The sequence below is a fragment of the Dermacentor andersoni genome, chromosome 4, assembly GCF_023375885.2.
Source record: "Dermacentor andersoni chromosome 4, qqDerAnde1_hic_scaffold, whole genome shotgun sequence".
Classification (NCBI taxonomy): domain Eukaryota; kingdom Metazoa; phylum Arthropoda; class Arachnida; order Ixodida; family Ixodidae; genus Dermacentor; species Dermacentor andersoni.
Window position 1 is genome coordinate 77322891 of NC_092817.1, and position 21308 is coordinate 77344198.

At 46.7% G+C, this 21308-nt stretch overlaps 1 protein-coding gene across 1 annotated transcript in view; it reads right to left on the minus strand.

The window, feature by feature from the left end:
• The window catches only part of LOC126536788 (uncharacterized), a 36320-nt gene extending 29160 nt beyond the window's left edge, over positions 1 to 7160 (minus strand). The window contains exons 1-2 of the mRNA XM_050183791.2: positions 5687 to 7160; positions 234 to 360 (exon numbers count right to left, since the gene is read on the minus strand). Coding sequence (XP_050039748.2) covers positions 234 to 360; positions 5687 to 5740 — 181 coding nt within the window. The 5' untranslated portion in view covers positions 5741 to 7160. The remainder of the gene's footprint in view (positions 1 to 233; positions 361 to 5686) is intronic.
• Positions 7161 to 21308: the final 14148 nt, after the last annotated feature.

Genomic DNA, 21308 nt, shown 5'->3' on the forward strand with positions numbered 1-21308 from the left:
TCTACTGCACAATACTGTAAGAGCCTTTAGACTGTTTATCGTGGCGAACAAACGCTCTGTGTTGTTGGGTGTTCCTTGGCGTACTCAAGTTTACTCCTAAAGGTTCGTTATGTTTGTGACCATGCTTATAAAAGCAGCCACTCACAAAGAATATATGCACTCAGAAAACCCGCCTTATATTGAAGTAATGAAACTTCGCCGCCAAGACAGCACGCCACTGTGCCGGTACTCACTGTATTTGTCAAGATTCTTGACGTCAGGCATCACGCTCTCGATTTGGCTTCTGAGTTGCTGGGCCTGGGCGGGCAGCAACTCTTGGTACCGCATGAAGAGGTACACGAGGTTGAACATGTTGACGCACTGCAGCATAGACCAAGCACTTAATGGTCAGCGCCTGCGTTGTGTCCTTCCTTCTCATCGTTTGTTCTGTCGCTTCGCCGCCTTCTTAGCATCTATATGCTTGCAACAGTTGAAGCTTGCGCATTTTCAAAGGGCCCCTAAGATAAAGACCCTCTGTGATTCTTGAAAAAACAATCGTGTGCTCTTTCCCGGTTTTTCCCTATCCCTTCGTCACACATTGTTACGCCAATAGGGTTGTGCAGGTGACGTAACTAGGCCAAAAGCTATAGAGTGGTACATATGCAAGGAGACACCACTTCCGATCCATTTGCTAGCACGCCTTTGCCATGTAGTCTCTCGGGCGCTCTTGTTCGACGCCTCGCTTGCCTGTCGTGCGAAATCAACTGATTTCAAACTTCGCACGTGTAAGCGCGTTTCGCATTGCGCGTGCGGTAGCAACAGCGTGTAGCCGAAAAGAGCAGAGTCACGATAAGCGGAAGTTGATGATGTTCTTAAACAACAGCGCCAACGTGACTTCCTGTACTAACGCAGTGTCTATGCGCCTTCAAGAGAAGTACCCGGTGAGGAAGGGATAGGGAGCGTTGCGAAGGCGAGAGAGAAACTGTTTGTTCGCCTTCGAGCGCGGAGTGGTTCAGAAACCACCTTATTGGAGTTGGAAACTTGACAAAGGCCTAAAACAGAAGTATGGGTGTGTGGCTGGTGTCACGCCCACGTCTCTATTCATGATACGTGGCTCACCGCCGTGAAGTGCCAACTGCTCTCAACTTTCGTGCTGCTTAGCACTCTATCCCTCAACTACACTTTCCAGCACTGCAGGAAGTTGTCATTGAACACGTCTGAAGCAAAGAGGAGGAACGATGAAACGACAAAGTGACCATGTGAAACTGCCCCTTAAATCACAAGTGGGGATAAAAAAGAAATAAAGGGAATGCAGACACATGGCTTCTGTACAGTTCAATTTTGTGTTCATTGCTTTTTGTGTTGTTTCAATGCAGTTGGATTCGAGACGCAGCACATTTTGTCTAACACTCGAGTTCTTGCGTCGTAATATCGTTGCTAGAACTCTCTTCTTAACTACAAAAAAAAAAGACTTCCTTGGCAGCACACGTATGGTCGGCTAACATCATGTCAGTTCCCCAGTCAACTTTAACCAACGCTTTTTGCTATTCGAAATATTCCGAGTAAAATATGAGACAACCGTACGGTCTTCTTAAGAGGAAGCTTTAGCTCGGGCCCAACTCCGACGCGGCCTATTCAAGTACATGTAAAACGCAGAAACGCTTTCCTGAGACGACCCCTGGACCGATTTTAACGAAATTTGTTGCCTTTGAGAGATAAAGTGAAATTCTAGTGACTGTTGAGAGCATAATTTCGATTTATGGCCTCAGTTTTGTTACAAGTATTTTCAACATTAGGAATGTTTGAACAAAATAGAAGCACGAAGTTTACAAATTAATAGCTCTGCATCAAGAACAGATATTGTGGTTGTGTAAACGGCATCCATTAGATCATTGAAAGCGGACAAATTCGATATGTCATTCTAAATCTTACGTGGATTTAATACGTTGTGTACGAGGCTTCTGCAAAAGCTATATTTCCATATTGCCATATATCCTTTTTAGTTTCATTTGTGACATAACAATATTGTACTATTAGATGCAATTCACAGAATTGTGATATCATTTTTCATTGCTGAGTTAGAAGTTGTAAAGTTGTTATTTTCGTTTTCAGAAAATTTGCGATTTTTCCCAATTTTAATAAAAAATTGACGACCTAATTCAAGAATTCGAAATTAATAGCCGCTAGATCTTGTTTTTCTATGCAACAAACCTTGTCAAATTTGGTGCAGTGGTTGCCAAGAAAAACGAATTCTCCTTTTACATGCATTTAGATATAAGAGCACCCGAGCTAAAACTTTCTCTTAAGACTTCCATATTCATGTGTCGAAATTAAAAACAGATATTTAACAGAAAAATGGCAACTTCATACCTATCAGATTATGTGTTGATGTGTTGAAAAGGAAGACATTATTTTCGATGCTCCATTGAAGTCATCCTTATGAGAAAGTTCAACATGATCAGAAAGGGTACGCTAAAGTCGGTCGACTTCAACTGGCCGTGAATAACGGCGCGAATCTGCCGCAGTAAACTACATTGCTCGAGTAACAGTAGTCACAGACAGCAACTGCGACCCTTATTTTGTGCTTTCATGGGAGGCTATAATACAAGACTGAAACAAAAATTTTCTTCCATCCCTCCTAATCTTCTTTGTAAGCAGATTAAAATGATTGAAATAACGTCACAGACACTGTGACCACCACGTTCAACCGTTTGTAAATATTTCCCAGCCAACAAACAACGTGACCAGCCCGGACCTTCGACCGAAAAGTGCAGCTCGGTGTTCTGTCTCCCACCAAACTCTTGTGGAAAAGTAAGCATTGATCTCGTCCTCACCATCTACAGCTTCGAAGGGACGCGAGTTTAGTCGTTAGAGGGGAAAACATAACGCAAGTGGCTGGATATTACCGTATACGGCACTGCAGTTCGCGAAATCGCCGAAGCAATTGGGGGCGAGGACTTACGGAGTCGCCATCTGCCGATAGCGCCTCGCTTGCGTAGTATGAGGGATACGGTGGCGCGCTCCGCATAGGTTCGGCTGTCGGCGCTCAATAAAAACACCACGCGGGCGCCTTCCTGGACATTTCTGTAAGTACTCTCGAAACGAGGGAAATTTTTTCCTGCCGAAATAATAATCTTAGGCAAACAGAAAGCACAGAATGGTTCACAGACGCTCTCTCTTTACCGAATACGTACAGTGAATGCACGCTGCGCGCGGTCGCCGCGATGGAGTACCCCGAACTAGCTTCTTGCGTGAAAGATAGGCAATCGCTGAAAGCAAACTTTGCAAAATGGGTTCCTATAGTGGGCTGTCTATATAACCAAATGGGACATAAAGAATGAAGCCTCAATCCAGCGATCGCACGGGTTCGTAGCGACCGACTGCGCGTCTGCATGCACGTCCGCGCACAATGTTTCGCTTCGTGCCGTGAACTTTAGGCCTGATAAACGTACAATGCGAGGCAACTTGAGAAATAATGATATGGAAACGTCCAAGAACTTAGAAAAAAGAAAAATTGAATCGTCGCGACGGCACATCACAAGGCGCCGTAGGCGTCGAAGTCCTTAGTTATAACGAAATTATTTTTGAACGGCTCTGATAGTTCACGCAACAATGGTTGCTTGTGTACTGTCAAATGCTCATATGCTGATAGTGATCTAAAGAAATGAAAGACGCTTGATTCTGCGAGGGTTGCAGAATCAAGTTGCAGCCCGGAGGACCCTATCGTTCAGAACTTCTTTGCAACAATATATCGCGAATTCAAAACGCCTAAACAGAGCTGCGCTCAAAATTCGCATTAGGGAGTATCGTAATCGTCGGTGAACGTTTTTTTCATTCTAGCATTTTTGCACACATGTCCTTGACCTTTTTTTTTTTTTCTCAAAACTTCTCTACCTGCCTTGTATATTAACCTCCCACCAATGCCTATAACAGATCCGGTCGTATCAATCTCTGTCCTGCTATTTTTCCATCTCTAAACGCTTATTGTTTATCTTGTCTGCTGACCGGTTGATGCTTTCGTTCATTTTAAATCCAAGAGCCTCTGGTTACATTACCTACGGGTCTCACTGGGCGAGAATCCCTTCTCGTTCCCTAAGGATATGCTGAGTAGTTTCCGGAATTTTGCTGCGGCATGCACATGCCTCATCTTGTTGCGAATATTTGCTCCAGATTGCCCATTGTGCTTTTCTACAGATTTTACCTGATAATTTCTTTCTTCCCACTCTTGTAATACTCCATGGTCGTTTTTGCTTCCATTCTTTGCATCCAATTTGCTGTCTCTGTTTCTCTCACTTTCTTTCTGATGACTCCTGGTTGTCCATTTACGCCATGGAGGAAGGAAGAAGTTAGAAGCATTACGTCAGGCAGCCAGCCTTGGCAAGTGAACGCTCCGTGACACCAATCACATTGCTCAGTGTCGGCCCAACACGTGACCTCTTGCGTCGAGATCACGGAGAAAGAATCGATATTTGTCGAGACATTTGGTTCCCAGTAACTATGCTAGCAGTTTTTATTCGGCGCGCGCCTGACGGTTGCCCTGCCGTAGCTCTGCCTGTGGAGCGGGAACACTAAAACCAACCGCCCACCTTGACGTGACGATCACGTGTTGAGCCGACAGGTTTGGCTTCAATCGCGTTGCGCGATGATCCCTCCAAACTTTTCCCTTACTCCATGATTTACACTTTCAATTACCCTGTACTTGGTTGCCAAATTTTTGGACCTCTTCCGGCAGTCTTCATCCTGAACTGCCACGGCATCTGGTGGCATTTTAAATGTACAGTCAACCTTAAATGTTTACGGACCACGGGATCTCGGCAAACGTTCTATTTCCGAGCAGCCTGTAACAGCAGTCAGTAAAACTGAACATCATAATGTTGTTTACATATAATGGTAGATGCTGTAAATGCGAATACTAGGCTGCGTTGTGAGGCTGCGCAGACATTGAGCTTTTTCTCGGATTTCGTGTTCCGTAAGATTTTGTGGTTGACTGTACAACACATTCATCTTTCGTCGTCGGTGACGATGCAGTAGCGGTACGTCTCGCGCAATGTATCAATTTTGTCAAAAAGAAGCAGTGGCGACTAAATGATTACGCGTTTGTCACATAGTGTCGCCTGGACCTATCCTTATGTCCCATATCCGGTTATGTTAACTTATAATTGGTTGTTCAACGTTGAAGATGATGAAAGCCGTTGTCCGCGGGGTGGGGCACAGGCCTGTGGTCTGAAGAGGTTATTACTGGTACGGCCGTTACACGCATACCTTTCGAATTGAGTGCCTGGGTGAGGATCTGCCACCATGCCGCGAGAGAAATGAAACCATCAAGCCTGTCCCTGGTACGAGGAGCAGCGTCCCATGGCACACCTGTCATGTCACTGCTCCACTGGCAAGGTTGGAGATGCACACATATCGATATCAGAACTGCAACCTTTAGGCACTGAATTCACGTGTGCAAAGGGGAACGCTAAAGTGGTAGGGAAGGGAAGAGTACATGAACAGGAAGAACGCTTATGTACTGTTCTTTTCCCTTTGCACAAATGCCGCACCGACCAGCCCACAAATTCATTACACTGAATTCAAGTGTTCAATACCTCCGATAAACGAAAGCCCGCTTTAACGAGGTCTGTGGCCTGTCGCATACGCATGCAGTTCAGAATGGACTGCGGCAGACACTGCGTGAGAAAATAATAAAGAAAAAAGGACGTACGAAGCAGAAGGCTGCCAGTGCCTTGATTGTTCCTGGTGTGTTAGTGAAGCACATCTCCTCCTCTGGAATAGAGAACGCGATCGTATTAAAGGCAAAATGTTGAGAGCAAAGGTACAGCTACTAAAATTGAGAAAGAAGTTTCTTTTTTTCCTTTCTTTCGCCTACACGTCGCGAGGAAACGGTTAGCGATACTTATTTCAAGCACCACCGTGAAGATTAACAGCCTATTGAAGCATTTTTGACGCGGAAAGGAGCTCACCGACACAATATGGGCCGGCGCTCGATACGACGAGTTTCTTCTTCTTTCACGTCCCTCTGACCTCGCTCACGCGGAAGAAGCCCTCTTGCCGCCACTGAGGCTGCACACGTGAGGCGAATCCGATAAGGTAGCCTCAGTAAATAGCTAAAAAACGTTCCTTAATTTCTTTTATTGAAGATCTATTACCTGACTTCTCTTTTTTTTAATCATTACGTCTTGCAGCCGAGCTGACGTAAGCGTCTGTCTGAAGCATGAAAGAAGATTACGAATTTGGCTCAGCGAAAAGAAAACAAAGAAAGAAAAAGGAATGAAGTTGTGATTTTGTTTCTTGTTTCTTTTCTTTCTCTCTCTTTCTTTCTTTCTTTCTTTTTTTTTCTTCTTCACATCAAACTTCAGGCAAGCCAAGCGTTAAAATGTGCCACGCCATGTGTCATGCTATTACAGTGTCGTCGCAAAGAGCCTCGTCTAATCCGCGCGGTTCAGGCGAGCGAGCGGAACGGGTTACGAAACCGCGGTTTATTCGCGAACTAACGTCCGCGTTTCTCGAAGGGTTACATCAAGTGTGTGCGCACTGAATATTTGAACGCACACTCGCACGAGCTATGTGCAAGGTATATGTAAACTGGTAGCGAAGCTTCCATAGAAGCCCACAAGTCAAGAAAACGGCGGCTCGTTGCAACCGTCGCCATCTACGTATTGTGGGGACAACAGCAAGCAAAAAATAAAAAATAAAAAAGTGACGTCACAACCGGAAATGACAGTGACGTCAAGGTCTTATGCTGCTTGGCGCGAATGTTTGAATTTCTTTGGCGTCCGGCATTTCGACAATAGCTTGTTTGCACAGTCTTGCCAAGTCTTGCGCCAGAATCACTGGTTGGTAGGGGTCCCCAAGAACGAACTAATAAATTGTGGAATAGAAGAAAATTAACATTTGTTGTTTTAGTACAGGAAAAATACTTGAAACGGAATATTTACTCGTATGACAGTATTTGCGCTCATTTTTTTTCGCATAGGTTTTCTAGTTTCAGTGTTTGTCCCCCCCTCACCTAGTCGCGCTTCAATCGTGCACTACTAACTGATATCTTTGGCGATAGGTTTTGGCACGCTTTTCGTTCCAAGCTTCGCGACCTATTTAGAGTGACCTTGCTATGTGCGCATTCAGGCACGGATTTTGAACGCGAAGCGTCACATGTACCACATGCGTCCGGCTCATAGGCGCCGACTACGGGGGAGGGGGAGGGAGGGGACACGAGCTTCCTCTGGAGTCTTCCGGGGGGGGAGCCCCCCCCCCCCCTGTCCTCCGGGGATGCCGAAGCTTACCTGCCCCCCCCCCCCCCTCTCTTAAAGTGTCATTACTAAACTGTATCCATACTAAACGTATCCACATCATTTGAGGTTTCTTTTGAGTTGCCTCTACCTTTTCACTTAGAATTTTATTGCGGCTAAGCGCGGCATCATTGTCGGCGCGGGCGTACAAGGCTGTTAATTCATGTTTTCACTTCATTTCTGCAAACCCTGGCAATAGGAGGACAAGCGCATTGAAGCACCAGCGGCAGCTACCTCATCCGTATTGCCTCACTTCATTTTTTTATGCGAAGCATACTAGCCGCACAACCACGCTCTTCCTTGCTGCGCCGCGCGCGGCCGCGTAGCTACCATATGACGTCATAACAGCTGCAAAAGCGAAGGCTCAACTCGTGCGCTCGCTTGCGGCCGCGTAGCTACATAGCCGGGTCTCAGCTCGTGCGCTCGCCTGCATGAGTTGTTTCTTCGTCTAGCCGAACCAAATATAGCCAAGCAACAGCAGTTCACCAGGCTAAACAGTGGTTCAACAACTAAAATAAAGGCTAGTATGCTTCGCATCCTGGGCTTAACCTTAGCTAAGCCACAGCCATTTTTTTTTTATTTCCACTGTGAGCACCATGCACAGACACTATATATGTAAACATACAGGGCGTCCAAGCTATCATAAAGATTTTAAAATATGCAAATGCCACGTAGCTGGACAGAACCAAGCTAATGTTCTTTGCCGTCGCTTAAAGATACTCAGCTTATTTGTTTTTCATTTCGCCTAATTACCTAATTAGCTTTAAATAATTAATCAACTTCTCAAATATTATAATTTGATTAAAACTGTCAACGAGAACATTGTAGAGCAACATGAAAAACTTCCCAATACAGCTTTCTGTCGCTCAATGCGTGCTACAGCGTTTGTTTTTCGAGAAGCCCGCCAATGAACGCAAAGTGTCTCGAGCGGCCAGTCGTGCGGCAATTTTGCATGTATTCGCAGGCTTCTTTCAGGCTCGAAAAAACGCTTTCATGTAGCACGTATTGAGCAACATGAACCTGCATCGGTAGTTTTTCATGTTTCTCTACAATTTTATCATTGGCACTTTTCATCTATTTATATTATCTGGAAAGTTGCTTTATTCCTATTTTGTTTATACATACAGCAGCCCTATTGGGCTATTGCCGGAGTGCGTGTGAAAAGCAGAACAATGACAAATAATAGAGACAATATGAACAATACAGACCAAACGAAAATACTATCTATATATTCAATAATCGCTAAGTTTAATGTAAGCGAACGAGTTGGACGAGGCAAATCGTTCTAATATTCAATCACACAGGGAAAGGAACTGTATTTAAGTATCCTTACGGGCAAAATAAGGCGCGATATTTTGGCGATGTTGACTTCTAGTATTAGGAGGAGTTAGGTAATTATCTGAAGAAATTCAGCAAGAGGAGTTAATAATGCAGTGCATAAACTTTAGTGATTCCGTGCATTGGTGATCTTGAGCGGTTGCAAGCCAACCAATCGATGATTAATAAATTAAGACTAAGTATATAATTAGGCGGAATGCAAAAAATAATCTGAGCATCTCCAAGCGACTGCAAACAACATTACCTTGGTTCTACGTGGAATTTGTATATTTTTGAATCTCGCTGCATGACAGTTGGGATACCCTGTATACACAGGACAAAGCTTAATACATATATGTTTTACAGAGAAGGAGCTAGCCAGCTAACAATTATTTCTAATGGTATGTATAGCCTATGCCTAGAGAATGAACATGTTGCTGTATGTTCATCTCGCTACAAATTGCTTTTTGTACTTTGTTGACCATGGAAAAAAAAAAAAACCTGCACACTTCAGTGACCCCTCCGGCAGTCTTTCATCAACGGCGTGTGAAATGCACGTGAATGATTTATGTCTCAGTATTGCTTCTCTTTCCAGTAGGTAATGCTAACAACTGAAGAAGAAATTTCTAATATTTACAACGTTTATTAGGAATGTATAGATACATCGTCACTTGCGTGCAAATGTCATAAATAATTCATTCAGTAATCGAAATGAGGCCAAGACGGATTCACTCAGAGTCAGGATCAATAGCAGTCAAGCTCAGCAGCGCTTATACTCGGACTCGTGGTAAGAAAAAAAAATAGTAATAATAATAAAAATGACTCGCCATCCCGGCCAAGCCAGCCAAAGTGGATATCCAGCGAAGCTGCTGAATTCACCACTACAACTGCTGAGGGGGATGTGCAATGCTTTATTGCACTACACTGCAGTAATATCAGTAATGGTAATTTACAGTAATGTGGGTAATGGTAATTTTTACAGCACGCCGCCGCTGTTCGTATTGCTGTTTCTTTTTCTCTTTGCCGCTCCTCGTATTCACGCCGCTCCTCTGGAGTTCTAACTATGCGTTGCGTATGCATAGCCGTGCTGCAACAACAATGAAAGTTGCTAGGCTGCTTCTTTTACATACGAAAGGCCAGTGACGTCACACTACACCTCCCCCCTCCCAACGTCGCAGGCTGCCATCACCGCGACAGCTTGCGCAACAGTAGTCTTTAGCGGGTAACGTATGCGGGGAGCGCTATGTGCTTCACGTTGTTATCAAGTGTGCTTTATCATCAATTATGTATTTCGGATATTTGTTTTGTGCTTGTTCTTTATTGAAATGAACGCTATTCTGTATGTTGTATACGTGATTCCAAAGAATGTATGCACCTTTTGCATCATTTTTCTGATGTGTTGAAGCATGCCTCACATCCGCCGCGGGTCGGCCGGTATTGAATTACCTCCGAGATCGGCCCACATTTTTGCCCATGGGCACGGACGCAAAAGTCGCTGTTTCACCCGAAAGGCGTAGTATCGATTGCGATAGCAAATTATCAGATAGCCATACCAAGGAAAGATAGTACATTTATCAGCCGTATCAACTTGTAAACATTAGCTTGCTGACTAAATTAACAAGCATGGTGTCAGCGCGCACAGCAAACATGAACACATAATACTTGATGACCGCGAACACTCGCTCTCAAAACATTGGCGTGAGAAAGCACGGCAGCAGCAGCGAGCGAACTCATGTTCGTGCTGTCTGTCACGTCAACGCAAAGTGAGCGCCGAGAACACACAGCACGCACAAAGCTACGAGCAGCAGACCGCTCTCAAGACATGGCCGCGCGACAGCGCACAGCGGCCACATGCTAAGTTGGAGCTAAAATCCCCAAATGTTTAAATTTAGCGATAACCGCTTCCCTCCTCCTCCGTTCCACTCCTTCGCTCGGCGCTGCCTCGACAGTGGCGCCACCTATGTCGACCCGGCCATAGCAGACGACGGCTAACGCGCTAACAGAGGAAATCTGCGGAAAACTTCGTTCGAGCCATGCGGAGCATAATTCGTTTTTCTCGGCAACCACTGCACCAAATTTGGCGAGGTTTGTAGCATTTAAAAGAAAAACTTAAAATGTAGTGACTGTTGGTATCGCATTTATTATTTAGGTCGTCAATGTTTTATTAAAAATTGGAAGAAATCGAAAGTTTTCAGAAAACGAAGCTATCACATCTGCAACTCTATAACTCCGCAATGAAAAACGGTATCACAATTCTGTGATACCATTAGTACATCTAAAGCGGACAAAAGTGATATGTTACACATGAATCTCAAAACATTTAGTAATATGAAAGTACAACTTTCGCAGAACCATTGTACACAACGTAAGAAATTCACGTAAGATATAAATGACATATCGAATTTGTCCGCTTTCAATGATCTAATGGGTGCCGTTTACAGAACCACGATCTGTTCTTGACCCCCAAAGTCGCAAGGAGTTCAGAAATTAAACCATCTACTAAGGGAGAGAGCCAAGGCAACAGCCAAACAGGAAGGAAAAGTGAAAATTAACAAATTTAACAGTTGTTTATGAAAATATCTATGGATCAACACCTTTTTATTTAAAAAGTAAGTAGATAAAACGCCGCCGGAAGTGGAGAACAATTCCGTGTGTTTTGAATGACGCTTCTACAGTTATCAGTCAAGCCGCCTGACGCTGCCTCTCTGCTGTGCTTATGTAGATGTTTGTGTAACCTACCGGCGGTGGGCGCAGTACATTTAGAACCGCAGCGTCCTGCGCTCCACCGGTTCTACAGGACTGGCGGCCACGTATCGTTACGCACCTTCCCAAATAACAATACGAGTCGGTTTTGGCACTGAACTTGGTAGAGCAGTAAACGAGGGATCCAAAAGAACTGCGATTGTTCCGCAAATGTGTATTCCTCTATATTTCTTCCAGAGCTAATTCAAAAAACACTGCTCTAGTCGGATACAACTTAAATCTGCAGCGAAACCCTGCCCACGCCCTCATAACCGCCTGCCACTGTTCCTCCGCGAATTAAGCTGCAAATAATTCGTACTTCGAACTTTTCCTTTTACCCAAATAAGGTGGTAACCACAAAAAACAAAATTATTAGCGCGTAAATTTATACGTTTTACCTTGCCTGTTATAGTGGAATGGCGAAATCCTACTTCTTTATAGAACTGAAATAAAATGTTTGCTTCTCTGCAACTATTTATTGTCAAGGTTCACTTCAGTTGGCAGTGAAATTTCATGAGTAAAACGGGTTCAGCAGTGAAATGAACTGCACCGCTGACTTTTTTAGAGTGAAATGATCAGACTCCATACACTTTGTCTGTGTCTGCTGCATACCTCATTGCTTCCGCCGATGAAAAGACTCTTCAAGAACAGAAGACGCTCCGGATGTATCAAGTACGACGCCATTTTGAAAAGGCCGCATAACGACGATTTTGTTTGCTTCTGTGAGTGGCTGGCCGAGTAACAAAACCCCACACAGTTTGTGTGCCTTCGTTGCCAACTGCTGCTTCTTTAAGTTGTATTCTACTACAGTAACCTTTATTTTACACTTTCGCTTGTTTACTTGTTCTTGGCATTGTTCTTCCTGCGCGAGTCCATTTGACGTGGTTCCTTGTTTGCCAAGTAAAGGAGAGCTGTATCTCACGGGCGTATCTGAGAGATACGCCTCAACTTATTTGTCTTTTGCAGGTTTACGTGTCCTAATGGTGAGTGGTGGACGCTATTCACATTTGTACTAGTAAAGGTAACCCCCTTCATTTGCTTAGAAAAATTACCTTGAGTTGCGCCCCTGCCCCCCCCCCCCCCCCCCCCCCCCCGGAAGAAGTCCTGCAGGTACGTGCCTGGCGCATGCGATACCCATTTACTTAATCTGATACATAAAAATATTAACGTTAAGCAGTAAAAATGGTAATCCTTATCAGGTGACCTGTGGTACTTCGCTGCTTTTCGCTATGATAATCCCGCACACAAAACGTGCGAGTTGCAGCTGCTCATCACTCCATTACCGAGGACGCCTCCGGCAGCAGCCGGAATAGAGAAATGCAAGAGGTCCGTGGGTAGATTCTTCGTTGGCGTTCCGTAATTCTCGCACGAGCGCTTTTTAACGCGAAAGCGTTAAGGAGCCCGTGTCGCAGAAAATCCGACGTCTGCGTCCAGCGTCAGACGTCGCATCGACAGAAAATATTTTCGAACCAGATACCTAGGCCGTACATGTGACGCAAGGAATTCACTGAACTAATTGAATTTCTCAAGCTGAAATAAGCGGAAAACCGCAAACTACGATTTACACACAATTCCTACAGACATGATAGCTCTCGGATTGTAATTAGAATTATGTTTTCTGGTATATTCAATTACTCGAAAACTCAAACCCCTTTTCCAGCGTTTCTACAATGCACAGACCGGAGACGTCCGCCATTTGCGTACGCCGGCGCGTAAATGGAGACCTTTAGCGTGTCCGGTATTCGGGCAAGCGCGGGCGGTTTTCCGGTTTAGCGGGGGCGTCAAGGTGAGCGGCCAGATTGGTGGCGCCAGCTGGTGGCGCAAAGCTAAACCACACAAACACAGAGCTAATTACTATATTCTGCTTAGCTGCTGGCGTAAATTTTCGACAGTGGCGTAATCGTGTTCACAATTACGCCGCTGCCAAAAATTTGCACGAGTGGCGAAGCAGGATATGGTGAGTTACTGCAGCTTTAGCTATGCGTTTGTCTGGTTGAGCTCTACAACACCAGGCGGCTTCACCGCTCACGTTTACGCCCCTACCATCCGGTAATCCGCCCAAACCGCTCCCGTTTACCGGAATAGCGTACAAGCTAAAGGTCTCTAATATCTCGGAGTTCACGGAGCAGCGCGCCCGCTTCCTTGCAAGACTTCCAGATGGCGCTCGCCTCCGTCGCATCGCGGCCTCTGCAAGAGGCCGTGTTTTGACCAGATAGCCCGCCTTCGTGCATAGCGTTCGCCGCGAGCGCTTCCCGGTAAGCATTACGGTTACACACACTGCAGTTGCCGGGAAGCATGAGAAGCAGTCGGGGATCGCGTTTCGCTCTTAAAGGCGAAGCTTATAAGCATCCTCCAAATTTTTTTGTTGCAGAGTGCTTTTGTCGTCGTGACATTTCTTTTTTCTTTTTACATGTACTATTCCAGGAAAGCTACCCGAGGCCTCGGGAGAGCACCTGCGGCACAGCAAGTGTTCACATACAAAATTAGCTATGCACGATAGTGGAGCGCCGATACTATATCCCCCTGGCACGCACAGACCTCAGCGGGCCCCAACCCAAGGTCCAGCCCTGGTTCTAGCTCTGGTGTTCCTGCTGCCGCTTTGGTGCCCTGGAGGCACTGTCAATAATACGAAATAATGACACGCTGTTACAACTAGTAAATAAAATATATTAAAGAAGTAGAATCACGCCAACGCACCAACGTCTGACATAGTGCTACCGCTCCCGCGGGAGAATTACGGGACATCGAGGAATTGAATGGCCCATGTACTGTATGATCAAAGTACATGTTAAACATTCCCAGGTGACCTAAATAAAGTTATCCGGAGCCAACCACTACGACCTCCCTCATAGCCTTAGTCACTTCGGGACGTTAAAAAATTTAAACACCACAAACCAAATGAATACATGCGGGCGTACACTGAAGCTAAACGACTGCATTCGTAAGCCTTACTGAACCTTGCAAAAGCATCGAGGATGTGCTAACATCTAGTTGAGCTGGAAAAAAAATTGCCTGAATAAAGACTCCTTTATGTCACATGCCTGCTGCAGATGCGAGCACTTTCACGGCAAAACTTTTATGAAACAAATCGAGCACATTAAAAAAAAAATCAAGATAAACGCACTAAAAACCACGCACAGCATTGACACATACGCCAGCACTTTTTTGGAGAGGCAGGCGTTCAAAATAAGTGGTAATGAAGAACCGTGGCACTTCACAAAGCAGTGAGTCTTTTGCAACCTCCTTGAAGGCAGCCGTCCAACGCTACGCATCCACGCTTTTTTTCTTTGCGTGTTGAGCTCCCCGTAACGGTTGCGGCAACCGAAGGCACAGCTGTACGGTATCACAATGAAGTGTTCGTCCCTAACGCACTTGATTTGGTGTGCTAATACACCCGTTCAATCTGTTTGCACTTACTTTCATCGCACTGGGTCGACAATGGCGGTCGGAGCACGCTGGAAAAAATATATGTACAAAACCACAATGCATGCATCCATGTGACACAAATTGGCCAATGGGGGAGCAGGGGAGGCTGGGGCGACAGGGGAAACGAGGAGGAAACGCCGGGGAAAGCGGGGTGGTCAAAAGGAAGTCTCAGCTAGAGTAGAACGCCGCCCCACCTCCCTTTCCTCCCCTGGTGCTTCACACACTTTCACACGCACATACAGCGTAAGGCGCATGGCGATGGTGCTCTCGCCCTTGAATTATATACGGAACCTCACGGCCGCGGCGACGCTGATGGCAGAAATGCGCTTGGAGTGTCCATATAGTTGCTATTGTAATAAAATGCTGACCAACGAGCGGCTAACATATCGCTGTAAATAAAAAAAAAGGAGGCTGCGATTTTGCCGAAATGGCGAATAGTTTTAGTAACAGTTCCATTTGAAACTTCATGCCAGCTCGAAGTTGTTCACTGAAGTGACGGCCTTACACGAGTCATATGATAAGCCAACAAGGACAGCAATGCACGCATAAGCAAAGACGTGGGTTCGTAGCCCACCTTCGGCCAGTTGTTCTTCCACTTTCATTTCGCTTAACATTCTTTAATAAGTACATGCAATTTCCCCTGTGCTGTCTTTGTAGCCTTTGTTGGCTTCTTACGATACGACTAATAAAAATTAGGCCCTCGGTTTCCTTTCTTGTGCACACACACACACACACACACACACACACACACACACACATCTGGGTGAGGCCCGGAAAGCTGGTGCATATATGCCGCAACCGCTGCTGCAGACGCACCGGCACCTCCGATGCACATGACGTTATAACCACAGAAGCCCAGGTAATGTGCACAGGCGCTGTCGCCACACTCTTTCCCCTCTTATTTGTCAAGCAGGATTTAAAACAGCGCACGAAGGCCAACTTCCTACACTTAGAGCGCTATACATATACATACATATACATATATATATATATATATATATATATACATACATATACATATATACATACATATATACATACATACATATATACATACATACATATATACATACATACATATACATATATATATATATATAGGTGAAAGCTGTCTTGCGGTTGTTCAGTCTATGGGTGATGCTATAGGATGCAAAATCGCTCCTGAGGATGTCGATACTGCACATCGTGTTCCAGCTAAAAAAGAAAAATATTATTGCACGCTTTTGCTCCCAAGAAAAAAAACTGAGTTCATGAAAAAGGCACGCAAGGCTCGCTTGACCACTGTGAACCTTGGGTTTCCACAAAAGGATCAGAAGCCCTTATACGTAAATGAACATCTTACGCAAGAAAGCGGCTGTTTGCACAAGCTCTTGAGCTGAAAAAAGCAAGAGGCTGGAAACACCTCTGGACAGACCACTGCGTAATCAAGGCACGAAAGACAGATGACAGCCGTGTGTACCGGATCTCTAGTGCGGGTGATCTTACTGTTTTCATCTAGGATAGGATAGGATAGGAATAACTTTAATAATGTGCCGGCAAACGACTATTTAACGAGTCATAACGCTGGCCAAGCGCCGACCCGGGGTTATACCCTACTCTGCACTAGCCCAGTCGGGCCCGTTTGTAGTGGGTCATGAGGCTTGTGCTTTTCGAGCGCACCCCAGGCCTGCTGGACGGCCCATAGTTGTGAGTCCTTGTCTGCAGACTGCAGTGCACTTTGAAGTTCTGGCGGGTAAGTCCTGGAGGTAGCTGCCGTAGGGAACCTGGCACAGTCCCACATGATGTGCCATTGGTCCGCCGGACCCGCTGCACGGATAGAGCTCTGGGTGAAGCATGTGCAGCATTGCGGGGGCGAGGAGTGACGCGGTCTGTATTTGTCTTAGGATTACGCCCTCCTCCCGACTGAGTGCCGGGTGGGGAGGCGGCATTGTCCGTCGAGCTAATCGGTAACACTTGCTTACTTCGGCATAACTAGTCAATCTGTCCTTGGTTTTGAACCACCACACAGAACGGTCACTCTCGGGGGCGCGGAAGGTAAGCGCTCGCGCCGCCGAATGGGCTGTCTCGTTGTGGTTCGGTGAGGATGCACACTCGCCGGCGTGCGCCGGGAACCACTTGATACGGACGATGCTGCCGCGGTCTTCAAGTTGGAGCTTGCCGATGATGGCGGCCGCCGGCGCGCACATTCGCCCCTTGGCAAAGTTGCGCACGGCATTCCTCGAGTCGCTGAGCACGGTGCGACACTCGGCCTCGGTGATCGCCAGAGCGATGGCAACCTCCTCGGCGTCTGTGGCGTTCGTGCACCGCACGCTCGCTGCCGTTGTCTTGGTGCCGGTAGCCGCCGCAACGACCACTGCCGCGAAGCCTTTCCGCTTGTATTCCGCAGCGTCCACGTACCGGGCGTGCGGGTCTTGGGCGTGTTGCTCGGTGAGGGCCTTGGCCCGCGCCTGCCGCCGTTCTTGGTTGTATTGTGGGTGCATGTTCTTCGGGATGGGGTCCACGTAAATGTGGGCCCGCGCCTCATCTGTGATCTCGCACGGTTGCCGGCTGGGAGCTTGGGGGTTGTAACCCAGGGACGTCAGTATACTGCGGCCCGTCTTGGTGGTAGAGAGGCGCTCGAATTGCGCGGTGAGCTGCGCCTCGGCTATTTCTTCTAGGGTGTTATGGACGCCGAGCTGCAAGAGCCGAGCCGTACTCGTGGTCTCAATTAAACCCAGCGCTGTCTTGTAAGCCCGTCTGATCAGCGTGTTGATCTTGGTCCTGTCAGTGACGTGCCAGTTAAGGTAGGGCGCAACATAGGCGATGTGACTGGTCACGAACGACTGGACAAGGCGCACGAGACTGTCTTCACGCATGTCCGCCCGTCGTGTAGAGACTCGATGTATGAGCCGGATGGCGTCCATTGCCTTGGTGGTAAGCTTGTTGATGGTCTCGTCGTTGCGGCCGCTCTTGTTGAGCAGCAGGCCCAGGACCCTGATCTTGGGAACTTCGGGGATGCGTTGCCCCGATGCAGTCACAATTTTGATGTGATCACACGCCCGAAGAGGAGCGCGCTTCCGTCCCGGTTGAAGCGGTGCGACGACGAACAGCTCGGATTTGGCGGGCGAGCACATTAGGCCTGTGCCATCAAGGTGCTGCTCGATGGCTGTAACCACCGCTTGCAGCTGTTGCTCGATGCTGGCGTCGGTGCCGCCGGCCGCCCACAGGGTAATGTCGTCGGCGTAGATCGTATGCCGGACGCCGGTCCCCGTTACTGCCCTCGCTACCCCGATCATGACGAGGTTAAAGAGCAACGGCAATATGACCGAACCCTGTGGAGTACCCGTACTGCCGAGCTTGTGTTCGGGGAGCTTGAGGTCTCCGGTGTGCAGTTCTACCATGCGGTTGGTCAAGAAGTCTTGAATATAATTGTAGCTCGTTACCCCCATGTTGAGTCTTGATACTTGTCCTAATATGGCTGAGTGTTTGACTTTGTCGAATGCACTTTGTAAATCGAGACCCAGAATTACTTTGCTGTCTTGTGTCTTGTTGTCGACGATTTCTTGTTTCAGTTGTAACATGGCATCTTGTGTGCTGAGTCTGCGCCGGAAGCCGATCATCGTGTCAGGATAGAGGCCTTCCTTCTCTAGGTATTCCTGCCACCGGTTGGCGACCACGTGCTCCAGCACCTTGCCCACGCAGGACATCAGCGAGATGGGACGCAGGTTGCCGATGTCCAGTGGTTTGCCCGGTTTCGGAATCAGGATCGTTCTTGCCGTTTTCCACTGTCGGGGGAGCTTGCCCGAATGCCAGCATTCATTGAAGTAATCGGTTAGGGCCTCTATCGAAGCGTCGTCCAGGTTGCGTAGCATCTTGTTTGTAACGAGATCTGGGCCGGCCGCTGAGCGGGTGTTGAGCTCGTGCAGCGCTACCCGTACCTCTGATATGGTAATGTCTCGGTCGAGCCACGCGTTGGGCAGCCCCCCGTACGGCGGGTGGGTTTCCGTTGGCGTGTCTGGCAGATACTTGGCTTCCAGGCTCCTGATAACAGTGTCTTTTCCTTGTTGTTGTGTGATGGTGTGCATGAGGCGGGCCAGGCGGTCGCGCTGGTTTGACTTGGTCTTTGTTTCGTCTAGGAGGTGCCGAAATAGATTCCATGTACAACTGCGATGCAATTCCCTGTCAGCTCGGTTGCAGATCTCGTTCCACTGTTGACGGCACAGGAGCCTGCAATGTTGTTCAATGGCCCTATTTAAGTCAGCCACCTTCTTCCTCAATTTGCGATTCAGCCGGTGCTGCTTCCAACGCGCCTGTATCGAACGTTTGGCCTCTATCAGATGGGCCAGGCGGCTGTCCATGATGATGACGTCCTCGTCTGTTTCTATGATCTTTGTGGCTGAGCGCACTGCATCGCGGAGTTCCGCCGTCCAGGTTTCGATCTCTGTGATGGCTTGTGCTGTGGTGAGGCGCCCCTTGCGGAATTCGTCCCAGTCCGTCCACTTATGTATAATGGTATTTCTCCGTGATTGGTTGGGTATCGTAATTTCGAGGATGTAGTGGTCACTGCCCAGGTCGACACCCGTGTTGTGCCATGTTACTTTGCCCGTGTGGTCATTTTTTATGAACCTAAGGTCTGGTGTGGTGTCTCGTGCTACGGAGTTGCCGATGCGGGTAGGATGCGCGGGGTCCATGATTAGGACACATTTGTGGTCCAGGGTATCCTGTAATAAGTCCCGTCCCTTGGCCGTGTCCTTCACATAACCCCACGCTCGATGGGCGGCGTTGAAGTCCCCTCCGATCAGCAACGTGTTGTCTCTGGCTTGGGTGCTGGCTGTGTGTAGTAGGGTCTTGAATTTCTGTGTTTGGTGCTTAGGGTTACTGTAGATGTTGGCGATGAACAGGCTGCCTTTCCGTTGTTTGCTTGGGATGATTTCGGTGAAGGCGTATTCCACCCTGCTGCGGCCGTGTTTGAGTTGGTGCTCGATGAACGTGAGCCCTTTGCGGACGAACGTGCAGACGCCCCGTCCCTCCGCCTGGCTAACGCCTGGCTCCAAGAACAGACGCTAGCCCCACCCTCGCCACAACTGTTTTCATCTAGCTTACTAGTGTTTGCGGCTGCATATCTTAAACCTGCGCAAGAATGTTTTCTTGTCAGGATCTTAAAAAACATTTCAGTGATGAAACTCCCAAGTTATTGCTAATACATTTCAATATTCGTAGTCTACGAAAAAACTATGACAACCTCATAGCATTTCTTTCCATAATTATTCACAACTTCTCTTTTATCTGTCTATCTGAGACATGGTTGTCACTGGACGATAGAAATTTATATGCGCTACCAGAGTACAATGCAGAGTACTGCTATCGTGCTACGCCACGTGGCGGCGGATCTGCCATATTTATTAAATCATCATTGCCATACAAAAACCGCAATGATCTTGCCTTTTCTAATTTGATCTGCGAATCTATATGATTAGAATTTGATCAGAGTGTTTTTTCAATTGATGGCCGGAACACAGTGTTAGCGTGCATTTATCGTTCACCATCATCGTCCTACTCTCAGTTTTGTCTGCAGTTTGAAAAGTTGTTGCACACTGTTGGGAACGAAAACAAAAATGTCATTATCTGCGGAGACATCGACATAAACATTATCGACCCTAATAGTCCATCATGTTGCGATTATCTTGCGTGTTTTCTTAGCTATGGCCTTGCTTCTTTAATTACTTCTCGATCTAGATGGGACATGACAGGATCTAATACGTTAATTGATCACATATTAACCAACTTTACTACAGATCATACGGCAGGAGTCATCGAGCACAGCATAACCGACCACTACCCTGTATTTTTTACTTTTGGTAGAGAAAATTCTAAAGCGACTGAAAAGAAAGAGAAAGTACATTTTGACTCAAAAATTTATCTCTATGATACAGTCAAATGACTGGACCGCAGTACTCTGTGAATCTTCCGCGGAAGAGGCTTATCAGTTGTTCTTGGCTGAAGTTACACGCGGCATTCATGAATGCACTACTACATCTATCACAACTCGTTTCTTCAGTTCCCCTCGAAAACCTTGGGTCACGAAAGCGCTACTTCGATGTATATTGAAGAAAAATCGGCTCCACAAAAGGGTAATTTGTGAACCATTTAACTGTGAACTTAAATCTTGTTTCAAAATATATTCTAACACGCTTGCAGCAGCACTTAAATGTGCTAAATGAGATTACTTTCAGAACAAGATATTGAATAATGGCAATAATACGAGGCGCAACTGGCAGGTCATTAACGAATTCTTAATAAATGCCGTGAGCATTTAACAAAAATAAAAACTGAGACACATACATACTGCCACCCAGCTGATATCGCAAATGCCTTCAGCAAGTATTTTAGCAGTACTTGCGATTCTCAAACAGATCCCCCATTACCGACATTGCCTCGTCATCTTCAATCTTTCTACTTGCGATCTACGAATGCAAAGGAAGTTCTTTGTGTTATATCTTCGCTTAGGTCTACTGGACCTGGCCTAGACTCTGTTCACCCATCACGTATCAAGTTAGTTTCTAATGAACTGTC